This window comes from Cucurbita pepo, chromosome 3, assembly GCF_057944985.1.
Source record: "Cucurbita pepo subsp. pepo isolate OVF chromosome 3, ASM5794498v1, whole genome shotgun sequence".
Classification (NCBI taxonomy): domain Eukaryota; kingdom Viridiplantae; phylum Streptophyta; class Magnoliopsida; order Cucurbitales; family Cucurbitaceae; genus Cucurbita; species Cucurbita pepo.
Window position 1 is genome coordinate 12,905,698 of NC_141800.1, and position 19,519 is coordinate 12,925,216.

Here is a 19,519-nt window from a genome sequence, read left to right on the forward strand (position 1 = left end):
TAGACACATGTCCTTTTAGTAATGAAACATTTTTCTTACGAAATAAATGAAATACTTCTGAAATAATGTTTTCCTTGAATTTCACGCTTGCACACTACATGTCATAGTCATTGCTAGTCACAGCTTGAGGTTATTTATTTCGGGTTGTGACACAAGCTTACAATTGGTTATTTTTTTTATTGCCAAGAAACAGCAGCTGAACTTATAAAAAAAACATAACCAAAAGTGTTTTTCCGATCTTTGAAGTCTCCTGCATAATCGCTATTTGTGTAAGAGATAAAGTCACCATTTCCTCCCTCCTTGTATAAAATTCAAAAAAACAAGGGTGCCTTTTAAATATCTTAACACTCTTCTTGCTGCTTGTAGATGATTTTTTAATAGAATTTTCCATATATCTGCTGATAAGTCTTATTACAAACATCATATCTAGTCGAGTGACTGTGAGATATAAGACTCCCAACAATCTATTTAAAATGAGTCATGTCTACTTTAGCACCTCCTTCATCGTTCACTAGTTTGAAGTTTGGAACAATTGGATTGTGAGCCAGATTGCTCTTCTCCATTCCAGACCACTTGATTAATAAACACACCACTTGATTTCTTGTAACGCTAAAAAAGAAAAAAGAAAAAAAAGAAGACGGTCAAAGTCAGAGGGGCAAAAGAGGCATTTTGGTCCTTAGCCCATTATAGGGGTCTTGAGGATTTTCCACAGAGCACCTGCAAAAGAGAAAAGCGTGAGAAAGTAAGTTGAAAGAAAAGAAACTTGAGAGGGAAAAACAAACTGTTGGACTTCTTGTCAAAGAACCATCATCGGGGTTCATTCTTGACCAAGACTTACATGCTGAAGTTCCTTCTTGAAGAAAAGGAGGACTCGTGTTGTAGACGTTCCATTTTCCATCAAGATCTGAGAGAAATTCGCAAGGTAATATCTCAAACGTTCATCTTTAGATCTGAGATCTTCCTCTAGGAATAGAGTGCTAAAGTTTGCTACCTTCATCTAAGGAAGATCCTCCACTGATTTCGTGAGGAAAATCGGACGAAACGTTGAGGTCTGAGAATCTTTCCAAGAATGGTAAGGATGTTAATGAACCTCCTTCCGACGCTCATAACTCGTCGTATGATTAAGTAAAAATCAAGAAAAAAATACTGGCACGTAGGTTGTAGTATGATCTAAAACCTTGTTGAAGAAGTTATTTCAATTTGGATTAAGAATCGAGAGATAGAAAAATGAGAAGAACGTTGGAAAAATAATTAGAAACCCACTTTTCTGCTAGGAGGAGAGAGAAAGAGGCGTGTCACATGTCCACCATCGATAGGTCTCTCGAGCGCTGATAGCCACCGAACATGCGACGAACACCGTATGGAGCGATGTGGTTCTAGTCTTCTAGCGACACGCATCCGCAGCGGCGACACCTGACCCGCATCCCACAACCGATCCCGCTCCCACGCGACGAGACGAACTGCAACAACCCACGATCCACCTGAACCATCGCACCCGAACCGAACCAAGGACCTACAGCTGTAGCAAAAGCGTACGCGCGTGATACTCGCGTGTGGATCTTGCGAGTGAACTGGTCCCGGTGCGTGGAAGCGCGTGTAAGCTCGTTTTCATCCCATTCGACTCCTATTTTTCCTATTTTCCTCCCGAATCCAATCATAACTCTATTTTATATGAAATAGGATCTAATTGAGGTAAAATCAATACTTTTTTATACGCTAATTGTGTGAAAACGCTACATAAGGGCACGCATCATCCAGGTAAGTCACCACACGAATTTTTAGGAAGAAATACTTGTAGGAGGCGCTTAGGTATGCATGCATGCTAGTTTAATTACCTTAGGTAGTAGCTTTCCATGTTTGCTTGTAGGTAATTTATTTGTTAAGATTATGGATGTATTATGTGAAATATTATGAGAATCATCTGAGTGTTGCAATTATGTTTTAAGCTTCCGCTTTATATATATATGTTTAATTCATGCTAAAAGGAGGATGGGAACTTGTGAACTTTGCGCTCCGGGAGTTGATGGATGTTATCGCCCCGTTGAGCATGTATGTTTACTTTGCATGAATTTTGTATGATGATGCTGGATGATAGTTGTATGCACACTCAATAATTTCCATGACCCACAAGTTTGATAAAGTTTAGGGATTTGTGGTTAGAGTGACCTAAGTATAGACCTAACCTTTCCCTAGGAGCCTAAGAAACTACCACGACACACGAACCACCTCTAGAGTACCCTTAAGCTACTTGTGTGTGAATGGTGTTATAGCTTCGTGGGGGACCAGCGGGTTCTTGATCAGGACTCGACTGCTCGATAGCCGTTTTAGCCTGGGAAATGGAAGACCCACATCGTAACTGATCATTTAGCTAGATTACAGGGGGATTACCATGGAACTAAGGTGTTGCAGCTCATTTCCTAGGTAAGACACTAGGAAATCTCATAGCCATGCTGAGGTAGCCACTCACAAGGCACCAATCAAATATAGGTTAGCATAAGGGAACTCTTAAGGTTTAATTGAAAGTACGAAGACCCCAAAGAAACCCCAAGGGACAAGCCCCAAGGAGCTAAAACTAGAACTAGATGTTCTAGAGCCAAAGAAAAGTCCATGGATATTTGTTAAGTTCAGGATGCGATAAGAGCCTACAAGTAGGTGGTTTACTGAGTATAATTTTATACTCATTCTTGCTATACCTTTCTTTTTCAGGTACGTGAGGCATTGGGCCAAAAGAGGGCGCGTTGAAAGATGTGGATTGTCACAGAGGAAGCGTGTCCCAGGGCGTCAGTCCGATTTTACCGATTAGTACACTTGCCATTCTTGTTTTCTTTCTTTGTCCAAAACTAGTCAGGTATGTTCTCTTTGTATTGAAACACTCTTCTTACGATATAAATGATTGATTTTTAAAATGATGTTTTTTGAATTTCTTGCATACACACTACACGTCATAGTCTTAATAAGTCATGACTTAAGGAAAAAAATTTGGTCGTGACAAATTTGGTATCAGAGCACCAGGACATAAGTCCTATAGACACTTAGGTTAGAGAGTCGTATCCCTGTGACACGTCCATCAATCACGTGCCGCTCGCGATCAGACAGTCTCACGGATTTGAATTGCGAAGTCAAGAGCTAAGTTGTTAAGTAGAGAATTTATCATGACTGTTTCTTGTGTTATAATTGCACATTTTCTAGAGGTTGAGCTTTGAATGAATTGTAACCTCAATTTTTCTATTGTGGTAGCTAAATGGCACCAAAGAGATGTGGACCCTATCTCGGGCTTGGACCTAGAAGGGGAAAAAGAAGAGTCGCTCAGGACACTGATGTTCCGTCACCTAAGGTGGAACAACTTGTATCTGAACCTCAAGAGAAGGTTGATGAAGTGCCTCAATGGTTCGAGAGTCCTATACCACGGGCACCAAGATCAGGAATGAGTCAAAAGAGAGAAATAACTCAAGACTTACCTGACGCAGACTCTACTCTCTTGAGGCGGTCCCACCGGTGCCCACCAATAATGTAGAGGTTCCACCTAGCCAGCCAACAACTAATCTCACTACGGATGTACTACAAGCATTTATGTTAACCTCTATGAAAAATCAGGCTCAGATGACTCAAATGATGCAGACACTGGTGACTAACCAGGCGACAATGCAACAGGCAACAATGCAACGGACAACAATGCAACAGATAGCAATGCAACAAACAACATTGCAAGGGATCAGAGACTCAGGGACTATGACTGTGGAGTCTCGTTATCCGAAAGACTTTCAAAGGCATAACCCGCCTTCTTTTGATGGTGGTAAAATAGATTCCGTCGCAGCAGAAACGTGGCCCAAGGCTATGGAAATAGCCTTCTTTTCATGAACTATCTGCTGGAATATCAGGTTTATTGTGAAACTTATATGTTGAAGGGAGAGACTCATTTCTAGTGGAAGGGTGCTCAAAAAATTATTGCACCGCTTGGAGAGTCTATTACTTGGTGTCAGTTCAAAGAGGCCTACCTCTGCAAATATTATCCAGTCACTGCCAGGACGAAGTTGCAGGCAGCATTCCTTGAACTCAAGCAGGGTGACAAATATGTGGCGGATTATGATTTGGAATTCAATAGATTGGCAAAATTCTCTCCTATATTTGTCAGCACTAAAGAGCTTAAGACTGAGCGTTTTATTGCAGGTCTGAGGGAGAACATTAGAGGTTATGTGGCATCTCAGGCATCCACAGATTATACAGTAACTCTCAAAATGGCGACCCTCATTGATATGCCTCGTATGGACAAATTATAGTCAAGGTCAGCCCAAAAATCCCAAATCGCAGTTCAGGAGAAAAAGATAGACCGAAATCATCCCAGGACTGGCAGGCCACCCCATGGTGGCACTGCCAACCGCGGAAGAGCCCCAGGACAGAACAGAAATCAATGTCCTAAGTGTCAGCGTCCACACCTGGGAGAATGTCATCTAGGAACTAATGTATGCTACAATTGTGGCCAAATAGGACACTTTGCAACAAACTGTCCTCAAAAGAGAGATGATAACACTAACCGACCTACACTAAAGGGGCCGGGGTGCCCAACAGCAGTAGGAGCGAGCTGAAGCCCATGCAACCACAGGTAGGCAAGCCGACACGCCTGACGCAGTTGTTACAAGAACACTACCCATCTTTGGTCATTTGGCTTTTGTATTATTTGATTCGGGTTCTACACACTCGTTTGTGTTTGAGTTAGCGCACCTAGAAAAAGAATCGTTATAGATCATCCTATCAGTGTCCACCCCTACTCACGAGCTATTAATGACTACTCATAGAGTTAAGGGAGGTAGTGTGACAGTGTTAGGACGTGTCATAAAAGCTGCTTTAATAGTGTTAAGTATGCAAGACTTTGATGTCACCTTAGGTATGGATTGGCTAGGCGAGAATCGCTTTCTAATAGATTGTGAAACTTGAATAGTTACCCTTAGACTCTCGTCATGGGATAGTTTTACATATAAGGGAGTCACTTCTAAAAGAACCTCAAACGTCATAATAGCACTAAAGGCTAGGAAGATGATCCGCAGTGGTGCAAGCGCATTTTTAGTTAGTGTGAACCCTAGACAGCAGTAATGAACAGACAGTCTCGTCGGTACACATTGTCAAGGAGTTAGCTGATGTGTTCCAAGAGAATTTGCCACGTTTGCCCCCAGTTAGGAAAGTTGACTTTGGTATTGACCTAGAACCAGGAACCACGCCGATCTCCAAGGCACCCTACAGAATGGCACCTGCAGAACCTCGAGAATTGAAGGAACAATTACAGTAGCTGTTGGATAAGGGTTTCATACGACTCAGTGTATCGCCCTGTCGAGCCCCTGTTCTGTTTGTCAAGAAGAAGGATGGATCCCTGCGTCTGTGTATAGATTATAGAGAGCTGAACAAGATCATCATAAAGAATAAGTACCCCCTCCCGAGAATCGATGACTTGTTTGATCAATTACAGGAAGCAACAGTTTTCTCCAAAATTAACTTGAGGTCAGGGTATTATCAATTGAAAGTAAGGGAAGAAAAGATACCCAAAACGGCCTTCAGAAGTCGCTGTGGACATTATGAGTTTCTCATCATGTCCTTTGGCTTTACCAATACATTAGTCATCTTCATGAAACTGATGAACAAGATGTTTAAGGAATTCTTAGACACTTTTGTTATAGTGTTTATTGATGACATTCTGGTGTAAGTCAGAGGTAGAGCACGAACAGCATTTGAGGAAAGTTCTGACCGTACTAAGAACCCAACGACTGTACGCCAAGTTTTCAAGTGTGAGTTTTGGCTATCTGAGGTAGCGTTTCTGGGTCATGTGGTGTCAAGCAGAGGAATCACAGTGGATCCAGCTAAGATAGAGGCAGTGATGAAGTGGCCAAGGCTGACCACAGTCACTGAAGTACGGAGTTTTCTAGGACTAGCTGGATATTACAGAAGGTTTCCCCAGGATTTCTCTAAAATATATTCGGCGCTAACTTAGTTAACCAAGAAGTGCAAGCCTTTTGTGTGGACTTCAGCTTGTGAACAGAGTTTCCAGGAACTAAAGAAGAGATTGGTGACAGCACCAATTCTTACAGTTCCAGATGGATCAGGGAATCTAGTGGTGTACAGCGACGCATCAGGACAAGGTCTAGGGTGTATGCTCATGTAGAAGGGAAATGTGATAGCTTATGCTTCTAGCAAACTAATGGAATGTCAAAGAAATTATCCCACTCATGAACTCGAGTTAGCAGTAGTGGTGTTTGCACTGAAAACATGGCGAAATAAATGAATGATTTTTGAAATGATGTTTTCCTTTAAATTTCTTGCATACACACTACACGTCATAGTCTTAATAAGTCACGACTTGAGGAAAAAAATTTGGGTCGTACATTTCTGCAGTACTTCAAGATCCATAAAATTCCTCATTTTGCCAAGATCAGTCCTATCGAACTCATGCTTCATGGACTTCTTAAATTCAGAAACCATAACATTATCATTTCCAGTAAAAATGAGATCATCAACGTACAAATTTACAATCAAATCTTACCATCTTCTCTAGCCTTGATGAAAAGAGTGGGTTCATAATCACAGTTCTCAAAACCTTCCTTCATAAAATGAGAATATGACTTACCAAGCAAGCTCCAACCACAGGGTTGAGAAATAAACACTTCTTCATTCAGCTCACCATAGACTTCACATCTAACTGATATATGAACCATCCTCTTTGAGCTGCAAGTGCCACCACCAAACAAATTGTTTCCATTCTTGCCACAGGAGAGCAAATACTTCTGTACAATCTACACCTTGTTGTTGAGAATATCCCTTCACTACTAATCTTGCCTTGTGCTTGTCTATTTCTCCGTTTTCATTAAATTTGGTCTTGTAAAACCAATTTCATTCCAATAATCTTTCCATTTTCGGGTAATTTTGTCAATTCCCAAGTATCCTTTCTATTAATTGCTTCTATTTCTACATTCATGGCTTTTCTCTATTTCTCACTCTTTACCGGATCTTCAAATCGTGTGGGATCACCTGCAAATGTGAGCATGGGCTAATTGAGCTGCATTCTCCTTTTCTGAGAGTCCTTCTCCTATTTCATAGTCTTGCATCCAAATCAGTGTCTTCCTACTCCTCTTTTCTTCCGAACTAGATGAGCTTTTTTCCTTTAAAGAAATAGAGGAAATATCTTCCTCTTCTAGATTCGCATCAATATTAGGTTCATTTCTACTGTCATTAATCTCATTCGTCTCTTTTTCATGATCTTCCAATTCTAAATCACACATAACTTCTTTTTTATGCTTCTCATCCCATTCCCAACTTTTGTTTTCTTCAAATATGACATCTTGACTTATTATAATCATTTGTGAAACAAGATCATAAAGTTGATAAGCCTTTGATTCCTCACCTACTTCTAGTAGGACACAAGCTAAACTCTCATCATCAGCTTTTTTCTTCTACTATCGGGTACATGAACATGAGAAATACACCCAAAAACTCTAAAATACTCCACTCCAAGCTTCTTCCGGAGTTTTATTCTTAACAACTAAAGTTGGAATCCGATTCAAAACATGCACTGTCCAATTTAATGCTTCAGGCCAGAAACTTTAAAAATTTTTGGAAGTTTCTTTTCTAAAAGCATGCTACGTACCATATTCATAATGGTTCTATTTTTTCTCTCCGCTACTCCATTTTGTTAAGACATGTATGGAGCTGTTAGATGTCTTAGTATGCCATTATTATCACAAAAGTTATTGAATTCTTGAGATGTGAACTCCCCCACGGTTAGTACGTAGACTTTTAATGGATGTGTTTTCCTCTTTCTCAACATGGATTTTAAACCTCTTGAATGATGTCTTTTGACCGACAAATTGGAGGAAATCCTTACGGAGGAAAAAGCCAAAGAAAGATGTTGGAAGAAGAAAATAATAGAAAAAACACGAGAGACAAAAGACGTATTCAGATTCGTGATTTGTTTCTAATTAGATGAGCATAATTAAATAACAAATCTACACTAAAAATGCCCACGTAACCTAAAAATATGCAATTCTATTGGACCGTGTGTGCTTAAATTGGATTGCCTAATAACAAGATTCAAATAACTCATTCTAAGGAAAACATGAATAACCTAAATAAAGAAAATATAGAGGCTTCTATCTAACTAATCTCCTCCTAAAACTACTTTATTATTTGAACTCCCATTTTGAGCAGAGTTACTCAAATCTTTGAGTAGAGTTCTCAAATTTTACTTGTGCCAAAGACTTGGTGAAGATGTATCACGACTCGATTGTCGAGCCTTCGAAAAACCAAATCGTGACTAAAAAGACAAAATCGAAAACAAACAAAAAGAAAATAAAAGAAAAGTAAAGTAAAAGATAAAACTATCATTTAATAAAAATAAAATAGAGAAAAGATTTGTTTTAAATTATTACAAAAAGAATTACAAATATAAAATGAAATACAAAAGACCCTCAAAGACCGACGAGGGACTGACGCTCCATAACGATACCCCTCTGTGATAGTGCAGCTCTCGAACACCTCCCCGTATTGACTGGTACCTGAAAAATATACTCAGTAAGCAACCTACTTGTAGGCTCTTTTCACATCTTGATCTTAGTAGGTATACACGGTCTTATCTCTGGGTTCTAGTGAGTGCGAATCACACTACAACTCTCTTTTCTGTATCTTAGGAGGCTTGCCCATCTTATGTAGTGGAATGATCAGTGTCCTGAGGTGAGGCGCGACCTCATAAGTAAATCTGAGGGGATCGTATGGCTGGATCTAAATACGTGACTCTCTTTGAACATCATCCGTGGAGGTTAGCTGACAACCCTCACACAGGACCATACATCCACTAAATTCGGGGTGTGACCCCCTATGTGCCGGTCAGCTACTAAGTCATCCTACGTGGCTCCACATCCCCCGCTCAGGGACGGGTTTATACGACCCAGGAGTCCTGTTCAGAAGACCCCCTCAGCTACCACCACTAGGTCTGCACACCTGTCACACTTCCCTATCCGAATCTGTCTAGCTCAACGATCTCCGTACCGAAGCTCTAACATTATCCACACTGCTCAACTCTAGCGGGCTACCTACAGTTACCGTGGTGACCTACTAATTCTTTCTAGGGTGGAACTTGGTGGCTTAGACTTGGATTCATGCATCTCTAGGGTTCTCGTGCAAGGTCTCACAAACCTATCAGGTTTGGAATTATGGGCTCTGGATCTGTCGGTAATTGTTTCGCGGGTCTAAATGCACAGTATTCTAGAGGTCCCCCAATCTAGGGTCTCGTCTAGCCTACTTAGTCACAAGCACCCTAATCTAAGTTCACAATTTCTTCCTATTCATCAAGAAAATAACACAAGCAATCATCATGTATAGGAGTTAATACGCAACAGTTCATGCAATATTAACAAACATGCTCAACGGGAAGATAACGTCCATCTTCGTCCAGAGCGCAGATTTCACAAGTTTCCCATCCTCCTCATGCATACATACATTATCAAAATCTCAATCTAAACAGATTACATAATCATTCATATCTAGAAGTCATAGATTTCCTTATTTATTTTATTTTTATGGTTCCCATACTAATATGCTAGGTTCGGCTAGCTAAGTTTATGGGTATGATAGCATGCATGCTTATTCCAAGCGGTTCCTACAAGTACTGCTCATGGGAATCAAGATGGCTACTTGTGGTTGGCGCGTGCCTTCCCAAGCTCGAATTATTTGTCGGAAAGGTTCATATGAAAATAGGATCAGAGTTGAAATCGGGATGAAAAACAAGCAAATGGAGGTCGAATAGAGGGAAAAATGGTGACTCACGCGCCTACACGCGCGTCACACGTGCTCTGGAGGGTTTCTACGTGCAACTCCTACGCGCGGGTATCCACGCGCAGTTTCTCGAACAGTCGCGGGTCAGAGGCACCTGGTCGGAGTGGTTCACAGACAGAGCGGTTCGCCGGTCCCAGGTCGGGTCGAGTCGGGTCAGCCGGGATTCGCGTGCCTGATGCATGTCTGTTATCGGGTGAGGACGCGCCTCACCAGTTGGTGACTGCCATGTGTCGATCACCGATTTCGACGTGCTCCTCCGTACGTTGGCCGACGCGTGGCGGCGTCTCTTCCCTCTTTTCTAGATGTTAGCCTCTTTCGCGTTTTCAATCTATTTTCTTCCAATTTTTTTAACCTCTAATCCGTAATCCAATTCAACAAATTTTCTTCACGAACCTTGTAGATCTCATATTCTACTTCTACCATATATTTTTTCTTTATTTTTTCTTTGAGCATAAGATGAGTTAAGGTCGTCCAAAGATACAGAAAAACTCACTTTTCTGTTTTCGATCGGTTTACTCGAGCTCCAACTAACTCTAGTTTTTGTTCGATTTTCATCCAGGAACTTTCGATTGGACTAAGAGAAATCCATAAAGAGACCTGTGTGAATCTTATTTTACTTACATACCTCAAAAACTCCAGATCTAACGCTCAAGAAACTCCTCAGATCTAGATAAAATCGAAACAAGAAGTTCGGAACTTACTTTGTTTGTTCTCGGATTTTCTTGCTGGAATGAGTGAATCCACCACCCGAACTCCTTTTCCAGCACCGAGAGAAGTATTGCTTCGAATTTTCTTGCCTTGGATTCGATCTCCAACGGCGGTTTGTCTTCCCTGCTCTTCCTCTCTCCCAAACCCTAACTTCTTCTCCTTTCTCCTTTCTCCTTTCTCCTCTCTCTCTCTTCTCCTTTCTCCTCCTTTCTCCTTTCTCCTTTCTCCTTTCTCCTTTCTCCTCTCTCTCTCTCTCTCTTCTCCTTTCTCCTCTCTCTTTTTTTTTTTTTTTTTTCATTTCCTTCTCTTTCTTCTTGGAGCCCAAACAACTAGACCCCTCTTTTTTTTTTTCACCCCTTTCCTTCTCTTTCTTCTTAGAGCCCAAACAACGGATGAAATCAATCTTGATAAGTCCCCGATCTGTACACTCACGAATATAAGCCCCCGATCTGTATACTCCCGGATGTAATGGAACCTGATCAATCTTGATAAGCCCCCGATCTGTACACTCACGAATATAAGCCCACGATCTGTATACTCCCAGATTGTAATGGAACCTGATCTCTATGTGCTACTATAGTTAATAGGTTATGATACAGTGCATGCATCATATATGCTTGTACCCCATTTGAGTTCACTGCCATGTAAAGCAAAATTTCATGGAATTTCTTGGCGGATGAATATCGCCATCAAGAACTTCAACTATGAGATGAACAATTCCCTTTGGTCTATGGTTGTCCAGCACCTGAATCTAAACAATGTACTCCAAGTTTTCAGCATTGACTACAAACCTCTTGTTCCCTATGAATCAATAAGTAAAAGCATCTCTTTCCTTGACATGTTATGTGAAAGAGAAGCACGAAAACACAGTTTTTGCCTGCGATGAACACAAACGACACAGGAATGTTTCACAGTATGAAGTTCTACATACACAGGGTGCATGTAACACATACCCATTCCTGCCAAAGTATACAAGAACTCGAACCTTCTTTGAGAAAGTTCCAAAATGGAGAATCCAAGTATGTAATGAACTTCAAAATCTGCTATTCTTCTGTAATTTACTTTTCCAATCACAAGATCATCCATGAAAGAAGACAAAGAGATTTGGAATGAAATACAATTGCTTTGTAAAACTGTTTGAAGATCCCAAAGTTAAACAGTATCTGAACGCAGACATGGAAATATTAGAAAGTGTATAATATGGTACAACATTTACAAAGTAAATCAGAAAAATCACCGGAAACAATAATTAATTGTAGTTAAAAGTCATCATCCACATCCATCAGATTCATCAGCTCTTTCAATTATTGTATCCGCCAGACTGATCCGCTTCAAAACTTCAGAATGACTCGAGTATACGACCAAGAATATTATGTAAACAAATGGTGGAAGGACAATAGAGTCAAGGAAATCAGCAACAACATAGTAAACATCGAGACACCGTGCTTAGAACCTGTGTTCGGTAAGTAGGGATAGGCCTCTGGAGGAGGCATAACACAATTGTCACCATTGAAATAGATCCTTCGAGGGAAAGCCCAGCCCTTATCGAATGTGAAAGTCGATTGATCCTTCTGGAAAAGTAACTCCGTCTGCACGTTGCCAAGCGGGCCTGCTTGCATGAGTAAATCATTGTAGAACTTGACTCCCCACAGGATTGCAGTATCATCTGTTAAAAACACACATTTTATTAGATCACTACATCAATTTCAATTTACACGAATAGAACAACAATCGGAGCGAGATGTTTCTGATCCTACTTATTGTTCCGTATGGATTGATCGACTTGTAGTTGAAGCTGAAAATCTGAGTAAGATTGTCGAAGTTAGGATGTTGGACAACTAAGTTCCAATTTGTATAGTTCATCGCGTAATTGAAATTTGTAATCGTGATCTTCACACGCCAGTACTCCTTATAGTTGATCTTCACATGCCAGTGAACTCGGATAGGGCACATGTGGCTGGTACACTGAACCAAAGGTGCCACATTGTTCTTGCTAGAACGAGAACTAGCACCCGTAACAATGGAGGCCAAGTGAGGAGAATTTGGCCTGCAAACAAGCATGTTAGCATTAGTCCGGGTCACGTTAATTTATAGCTTTACATGAGGCAGTGAACTTACTCCACACAACTTTGGGGATCATTCAAGTTGCTTTGGCAGCCACAGGAGCATTTTGGGCAAGAAACAATTGTATCGTTGTAAAACGACGACAGTGAAACACAGCAAGTCGGAGTTTTTTGAGCCAGAAATTGTGAATATGTGCACGTAACATTCCATGTCACTGCAAATAAGAAGGATTTCTTGAAACAAAAGGTATTGAATATGAAAGCAACTTGAAGCTACACAAAAACATAGTAACAGGACAAGAGTACAGGTAAGTAACTCTCTAAGCATTACTTACTCAAGGCCTGTGTAACTCTCCGTTTGTCAGCTGAAATGAATTTACTCGGTTTAACGATTTTTGCCGGTCCACAAGTATAACCAGGCCCGGGTGCTTTTAGGGTGAAGTTCTTCGGCAGACGAACAGTTTTATTCGAGGTTCCAGCAGCACCAACACTGAGCTGAAATGAGCTCACTGCAGTAACAGGATCTTGCACCCAGGAGTTGAGAACTCCACCTTTGCAGCAATTAGCAATCTGCTGGTTATAAGGAGTTCCGGGCAGTAAATCGACAACGGTCGGATCCCTCTTGCAGCAATGAGGGATGTTGCCTTTATATCTAGAACAATCACCTTGCTCTGTTGTTTGGCCTCCCAACATGCTCCATATGACCTCTTTCTTTGCCCATTTCCATTGCAGAGACCATCCCGGTGCTTGAATATGACGATATTGTTGGAAATTGTACAGAGTAACCACAGCCTATACATGTATAACTATAGTTTAATATGTAAAAACAAGCACAAAAACGAAAAAGGACACTAAATTTCCTATTATTATCATCCCCCCATTAGTTCCTCACACTTATATTTCAAAATATGGGCGCTTGGATGCCATGATACTTACAACATAGCCATCAGGAGTCCAGTTTATAACATCCCATTTGACAGTAACGTTTCCATTTGGATCAAGTGGGTCATATGCTTCTGAAAATCAAATAAGAAAGGGAAAAAACCAAAAGCACAAATCAGTAAAGTTATTACTCAAATAATAATGATTAAAACGAAGAAGCCACCAAGAAAAAAACAACATATGGTCCATGAACAGAATTAGTAGCCTCAAGAAAATAGCCTAGGAAATTAAACCAACATAACAGATGAAAATTCCTAACAAACGGAATTATTTGTTGAGATTCCGGTGCATGCAGAGAGTATAATGCATTAAACCCAAAAACTGTTAATAACTCATTTGAATGTTCAAGAACGAAACCCAAAAACTGAAGTCCAAGTCCACCCGTGTGACCAAGATCCAAGAATAAAATAAAATTCAAAGAAAATGAGAGAAATGAAACACAAAGTAATCGAAGATCAAAGCTACCATTTCATCATTCATCAAATTCAACGAAGGAGGAGCAGATTCTAAAACCGATCAGTCAAAATCACAAGCAAAAGGGAGACAGATTCTTATAAACAAACTGATACCCATTGAGACAAAAAGAGGGTTAGAACAAAGGGGGAAAAAACCCCAGAAAAATAAGAAGAAGAAACGAACCTGTGGAAGCAAGAAAGGTGGAGAAGGCAACAAATATGGCGAGAAGGGCAAAGAGAGAGGGTAATCTGTAAGTGGGTACAGCCATAATCGTCGCTACGGTACAAAACTCTGGTTCTGGGTTCGTGGGTTTTAAGCTTTTTCGGACTCCAAGAATCAGAGGAAAAAAAAAAAAAAAAAAAAAAGGAAAACGCGGAGAAGAAGAAAGCCGAGGGCCGTTTGCTCACTTGGCAAGTCGTTTGAGAAGTGGAGATGAAAGCTTTGTGAGAGCCCACTGAGAATTTGGGTATCCAATTTGACAAATATACCAAACTGTCAGTTTCATGCCTCTCTCATCCCCCGATCACACAAAAAGATTTTCTTTTGCCCCAAATTTTGGTCCACTTTTGTATCCATTTACCAACAAATACTTGTTTACCAAGTTTTTCCTTAACTCAATTCCTTTTTTTTTTTTTTTTTTTTTTTTTTTTTTTTTTTTTTTTTTTAATTATAAGAATATGTTCCACATTTTCAACTTTATATCATTATATTCCTCAACTCTAATGGAACATTTTGGAGTTTTAAGTTCATATTAATTTGAGTTTAACCCATGTTTCATTTGAAACTTATAGCGCTGGAAGCCTGATTACAATCCAACCAGTATAATCACATTGCATTAAACTCAAGGTTGGTTTGGTGATCCAACAATCGAGCACGATCATACTGCATTGCATCGAACATGGGGTTGATGGGCTTTGACCTCAATGTTGAGTGATCGAGAGGATATAGTGTTAAGTCAGTATATAAAAACAAGACATAGACTTACTTCTCCTTTTTTTTTAGAATGGTTATTATTGTTTTTGATCGAAACGTTGGATGGTTAAAATCTCACATCTACTAATTTAGGGAATGATCATGGGTTTATAAATAAAGAATATTCTGTCCATTGGCTTGAAATCTTTTGGAGATGCCCAAAGCAAAGCTATGAGAGATTATGCTCAAAGTGAACAATATCATACCATTATGGAGAGTCGTATAGAAACATTTTCCATAATATTATATAAATTCATGAATTAAAAATAATACTATTGAGGTGTAATAAATTATTGATGAACAATTTAAAAATAAAATTATAAGGAATAATATGAATGGATAGATTTATGGAAGTTGAAAGTTTCAATTCTCCTCGTCACACATTTTTTTAATTTTTTTATTTAAGTCGCATTTATTTAATGCAATATTTTAATGGAAAAAATAAATAAATAAATAAATAAAAGTTGGGCGTGACATGTGGTACTGTAAAGTAAACGCACAGCTTGAAACACGCGTAACGGTGTGATGTAAATTTTATAAATATTACAAAATCAGTGAAAAATGTGGATTTATAAAATAATAATAAAAAAAAGACTTTTTGGTGATTAATAAAAAAATATATATAAGAAAAAACTATAATTATTCTTTTAAATGAAAAATATAGAAACTTATTTTATTTTATTTTTTAAAATATTAAATTAGAAGGTATTTATTTACCCTTAGCACATGTTTTGTTTATTAAAATGGGTTCCTGTATGAACTTTCAAGGAATATTTACATTTTGACAAAATAAAAATAAAAATAATTTTTTAATGGGTGAAGATAAGTTTATTAAATGTTGTAACAAAATGTCCAATTTCAGCTCTAAACATAAATTAATAATAAATTATATACCCAAATAATAAGTTCCGAAATTGATCTATTATTAATAATAAATTAAATATGTAGTGAAGTAAAATAAATAAATAAATAAATAAATAAATAAATAAATATCGTATTTATTTTAGATAATACAGATGGAAATTGAGATAACACAGCTGGCTTTGCTCCTTCTTGGGACCTTTCTAGAAGAACCTGGGTTTGGACTGCTTTTCAACATGCCAACACATGGTTTGTTATAAAAGTATTCTGACCAAATTAAATCTTTCCATTTAGTCTTTAAACTAGTTTTACACCCTCTAAACAATTTATTGTATTAATCTCGATTCAAGGCTCGGATTGAATCTAAGGTCGATTTTATTATCTTAAAATCTAGCCGCTCTCAATCGTAGGCGATCTAAAAAGACGAGTGCCTAAATTTTTATTTTAGTTTACAAAAAGTTTCGAATTAGAAATTTTAAAACCAAATATCCAAATTTATCTAACCATTCATATAAGCATTGCATGACAACCACTATTCCTTGTTCAAGATAAGAGAGTCTGCAACGACTTTAGATTTCTACTAATTTAAAGTTGATGTCGTCATCATAGTATATACCCTCTTATGTGAAAATAAATATTTAAAACTTTATCATAAAACAATGTTATGAACTCACATGTTCGAAAACATCTTTAAAATAACATAACAAAATTACTAAATAAAACAAATAAACATTAAAAGTAAAAACACCTTATACTTACTTAAGTCTAAGAAAATGAAATATCGCTATTTTATGCACGTGTCATGGCCTTTACTTGCAATGTCATCATCTGTACAAGGATGTCTTGATTTTACCTAGAATAGAAGTAATACTCGACTTGAATATTTTTAAAAATACTCAATAAGTGACCCGACTATTGGAGCTTGGGAATGCAAACACATGCAACCCATGATTAGGGACCTATCATTAAAACCATCGTATAGGGATGACCTCCCATCCAAATAAGATTAAATGTGTACTACTTCCTTGCACACGACTCACACGTGTGAGCGTGAATTTTCAAGCAGTTCGCACTCCCCTAGACCCATCATAGTCGAGTTAGCTGCCGTAGTCGGATGTTCTAAGGTTAGCAAACTCCTAGGTGTCATGTAAGGCATGATGATGATGATCATCATCATAGTTTACACATCCATGTTCATCATCATAAATGAGGAAGTAACACGATATATATATATGAACTCACAAAATGCATGAGATCACTATAGTTTTCATCTTTAAATCATCTTTATGACACAACATTATTCATTATTCATACATCACACTAAGTTACGTGCATGCGTTGGCTGTCATACATTCTTCGTCATTAACATCAATTAGGGTTGTGCTTTAGAAAACTCGTCATCATAATGAATCGTGATACTTAATACATGCACATCATCTTAACATGGAATAACATCATATTAATGTTGAGTATTATGTCCTAAAACTTATAGTTTGTAAACAAAAACATATTCTATTTCTAATAAAGTTATTATTGATGTTTATTTAGTAAAGATTATTATTGAATAAAATGAATTTTACGATCATTAATCTAAATCCAATAAACCAAGAACACTTTGATTGTAATATGATTACTTGAACTATACGTGGATACATAAGAGTGGATCAAGTTCAAGTATATAGTCAAAATGATCTATAGTATAGGGATAAGGTTGAATGTCTTACCTGGGGACACTATGGATGCGGCCCACTTTTGTATATGATATAAACAATGTGATCACTAAATCATACATGTGGAGACATGTGAGTGGGGGGCGTCCTATGCAATGAGTATTGCATAAGATCGGACCATGAAGAAAGCCACTCTCACTAGTCGTTTACTATTGAGACTGATTTATTCAATCGATGACCTAGGTAACTCGATCTTAATCCTGAGCTAACTATGAACTTCTATTTATTCAGAATTATTTTTAAATTTTCATGGGTGAGAATGGCACGAGTTCGCCGACTCAATAAGCCTCCCATTCCAAGGGTAAGACTTGGTGAATAATTGGGGACATGGGATGCAAGATGAAATCCACTCCTACCCGCTTTTAGAGATAGTAGACAGGTTGTTCCCTTAAGTACTGACTCCAGGCCCCGAACAAGGGGCCCCACCCTCTCATTGGCTCGAGAGGGATTCATTTTAGCGGTTGGACCACAAACCAATTGTTCATTAAAGAATCAGTGGGACTTAAGAAACAATAAGTAACTTTAGGGGTAAAATAGTAAATTAACCCAGCTTTAGCTACGAACAACGTGTGAATGATCGACTTACTAATTATAGTTATATCAAATGGAAAAAAATATATCTATAATGAAGGGAGTGCAACTACTCGACTATACTGGAGTGTCCTAGTAGTTAACGCATGTTGATTAACTAGGTTTATGAATTTACTCGGTTAATCTTGAATCGTTGGAGCCCATGATCTGTAGGTGCATTAGGTCCTCTGCTAACTCATATCGGACTAAACATTAGAATAGTGCATGAAAAAGTTTTAAGTGTTGGAATTCGAATTAAGGGATGTGTGCTAAATATATACAATATATTTAAACTGCATTTTGTTTTAATTGCCCATTAAAGTAAGGAGAGAGAATTGAAGATACTTAAATAAGATTTAAGTATTGTAATTAGGAAGAAGGGATTCATAATCAGATAAATTGATTGAGATTGAGGTTTGATTTAACGTTAATATTAATTAAATTTTATAATTAAGTATTTAATATTATTTTAATTTAAAATTAATTATTTAAATTAATGGTTGAAATGTTAACTTCTCTTAATAGAAAAATCAAAATTTTAGTTAGCGGATTTTTTGTGTGTCAACATTTAGTTAACTCAAAGTTGCATGTTTACCACATAATTTTGTGAACCCAATTCCTACGGTGATAAATATAAGCGCAATGTCAAAATTTGATAATCTCAAATTTGCATATGAACATGCAAATATAACTCTATAAATAGAGTAATCAAGGTACATGAAAAAAAGAGACTTTGAGAAAATTAGTGAAAACTGTCTTGTTAAGAATGAGATAGAAAATTAGAAAATATAATTGGGAAGGTGTATATTATCATTGATATTGATATCCTTTAAATAGAATACAAACTAGTACAAATGAAGAAAATATAAAATAATTAAATACCAGAATAAAATAAAATATACTATAAATCAAATCATAAATAAAGAATATTATGATATAATATCTGAGATATATTCTATAAATAATATATACTCTAGATATTATATCTCAATACTCCCCCTCAAGTTGGAGAGTGTATGTCAATCACACCCAACTTGTCTTTCAAAAAATAAAATTGATGTCTTCCCAAAGCTTTAGTGAAAATATCTGCCAATTGCATTTTAGTCGAAACATAACACGGTTTGATGATTCCAGCTTATAATTTTTCTCGAACTATATGACAATCTATTTCAATGTGTTTCGTACGTTCGTGAAAAACTGGATTGGCTGCTATGTGTAATGTTGCTTGATTATCACAGTACAATAATGCTGGTTCGGACAGTGAAACTTTCAAGTCTTGGAGAATGTATCTTAACCAAGTTAACTCTAAACAAGTATTTGCCATAGCTCGATACTCGGCTTCTACTGATGATTTGGACACATTGGTTTGTTTTTTTGATTTCCAAGAAATAATTGAGTTTCCAAGGA

The 19,519-nt window shown here is 37.9% G+C and overlaps 2 protein-coding genes and 1 long non-coding RNA gene across 3 annotated transcripts; 1 reads left to right on the forward strand and 2 right to left on the reverse strand.

The window, feature by feature from the left end:
• The first annotated feature begins 3,241 nt into the window (after positions 1-3,241).
• LOC147793267 (uncharacterized) lies at positions 3,242-6,148 on the forward strand. Its single transcript, XM_087122189.1, has 6 exons — positions 3,242-3,409; positions 3,595-3,831; positions 3,981-4,223; positions 5,096-5,277; positions 5,698-5,896; positions 5,978-6,148. Exons 1-6 carry the CDS (start codon positions 3,242-3,244, stop codon positions 6,146-6,148), a joined length of 1,200 nt encoding a protein of 399 aa, XP_086978315.1.
• A 2,192-nt stretch (positions 6,149-8,340) lies between these two features.
• On the reverse strand, positions 8,341-10,371 carry LOC147793268 (uncharacterized). The gene is made up of 2 exons (XR_015420414.1): positions 9,670-10,371; positions 8,341-8,534 (listed from the first exon to the last, which is right to left on the reverse strand). It is a non-coding gene; the product is annotated as an uncharacterized LOC147793268 (long non-coding RNA).
• A 1,250-nt stretch (positions 10,372-11,621) lies between these two features.
• Positions 11,622-14,548, reverse strand: LOC111790349 (protein COBRA). Its single transcript, XM_023671225.2, is given in 7 exon segments — positions 11,622-12,073; positions 12,075-12,184; positions 12,276-12,565; positions 12,637-12,796; positions 12,917-13,373; positions 13,518-13,597; positions 14,163-14,548. Coding segments are annotated over 7 exon segments (1,326 nt in total). The 5' UTR covers positions 14,248-14,548; the 3' UTR covers positions 11,622-11,929.
• Between the last annotated feature and the right edge of the window lie 4,971 nt (positions 14,549-19,519).

Bases quoted from the DNA above. Each gene is read 5' to 3' on its own strand.
- LOC147793267 (XM_087122189.1), top strand. From the start codon at position 3,242: ATGGCACCAAAGAGATGTGGACCCTATCTCGGGCTTGGACCTAGAAGG. The intron at 4,224-5,095 runs GTAACTCTCAAA...AGTAATGAACAG, and splicing joins AGGCATCCACAGATTATACA to ACAGTCTCGTCGGTACACAT. The intron at 5,278-5,697 runs GTAGCTGTTGGA...GGTGTAAGTCAG, and splicing joins GAATTGAAGGAACAATTACA to AGGTAGAGCACGAACAGCAT.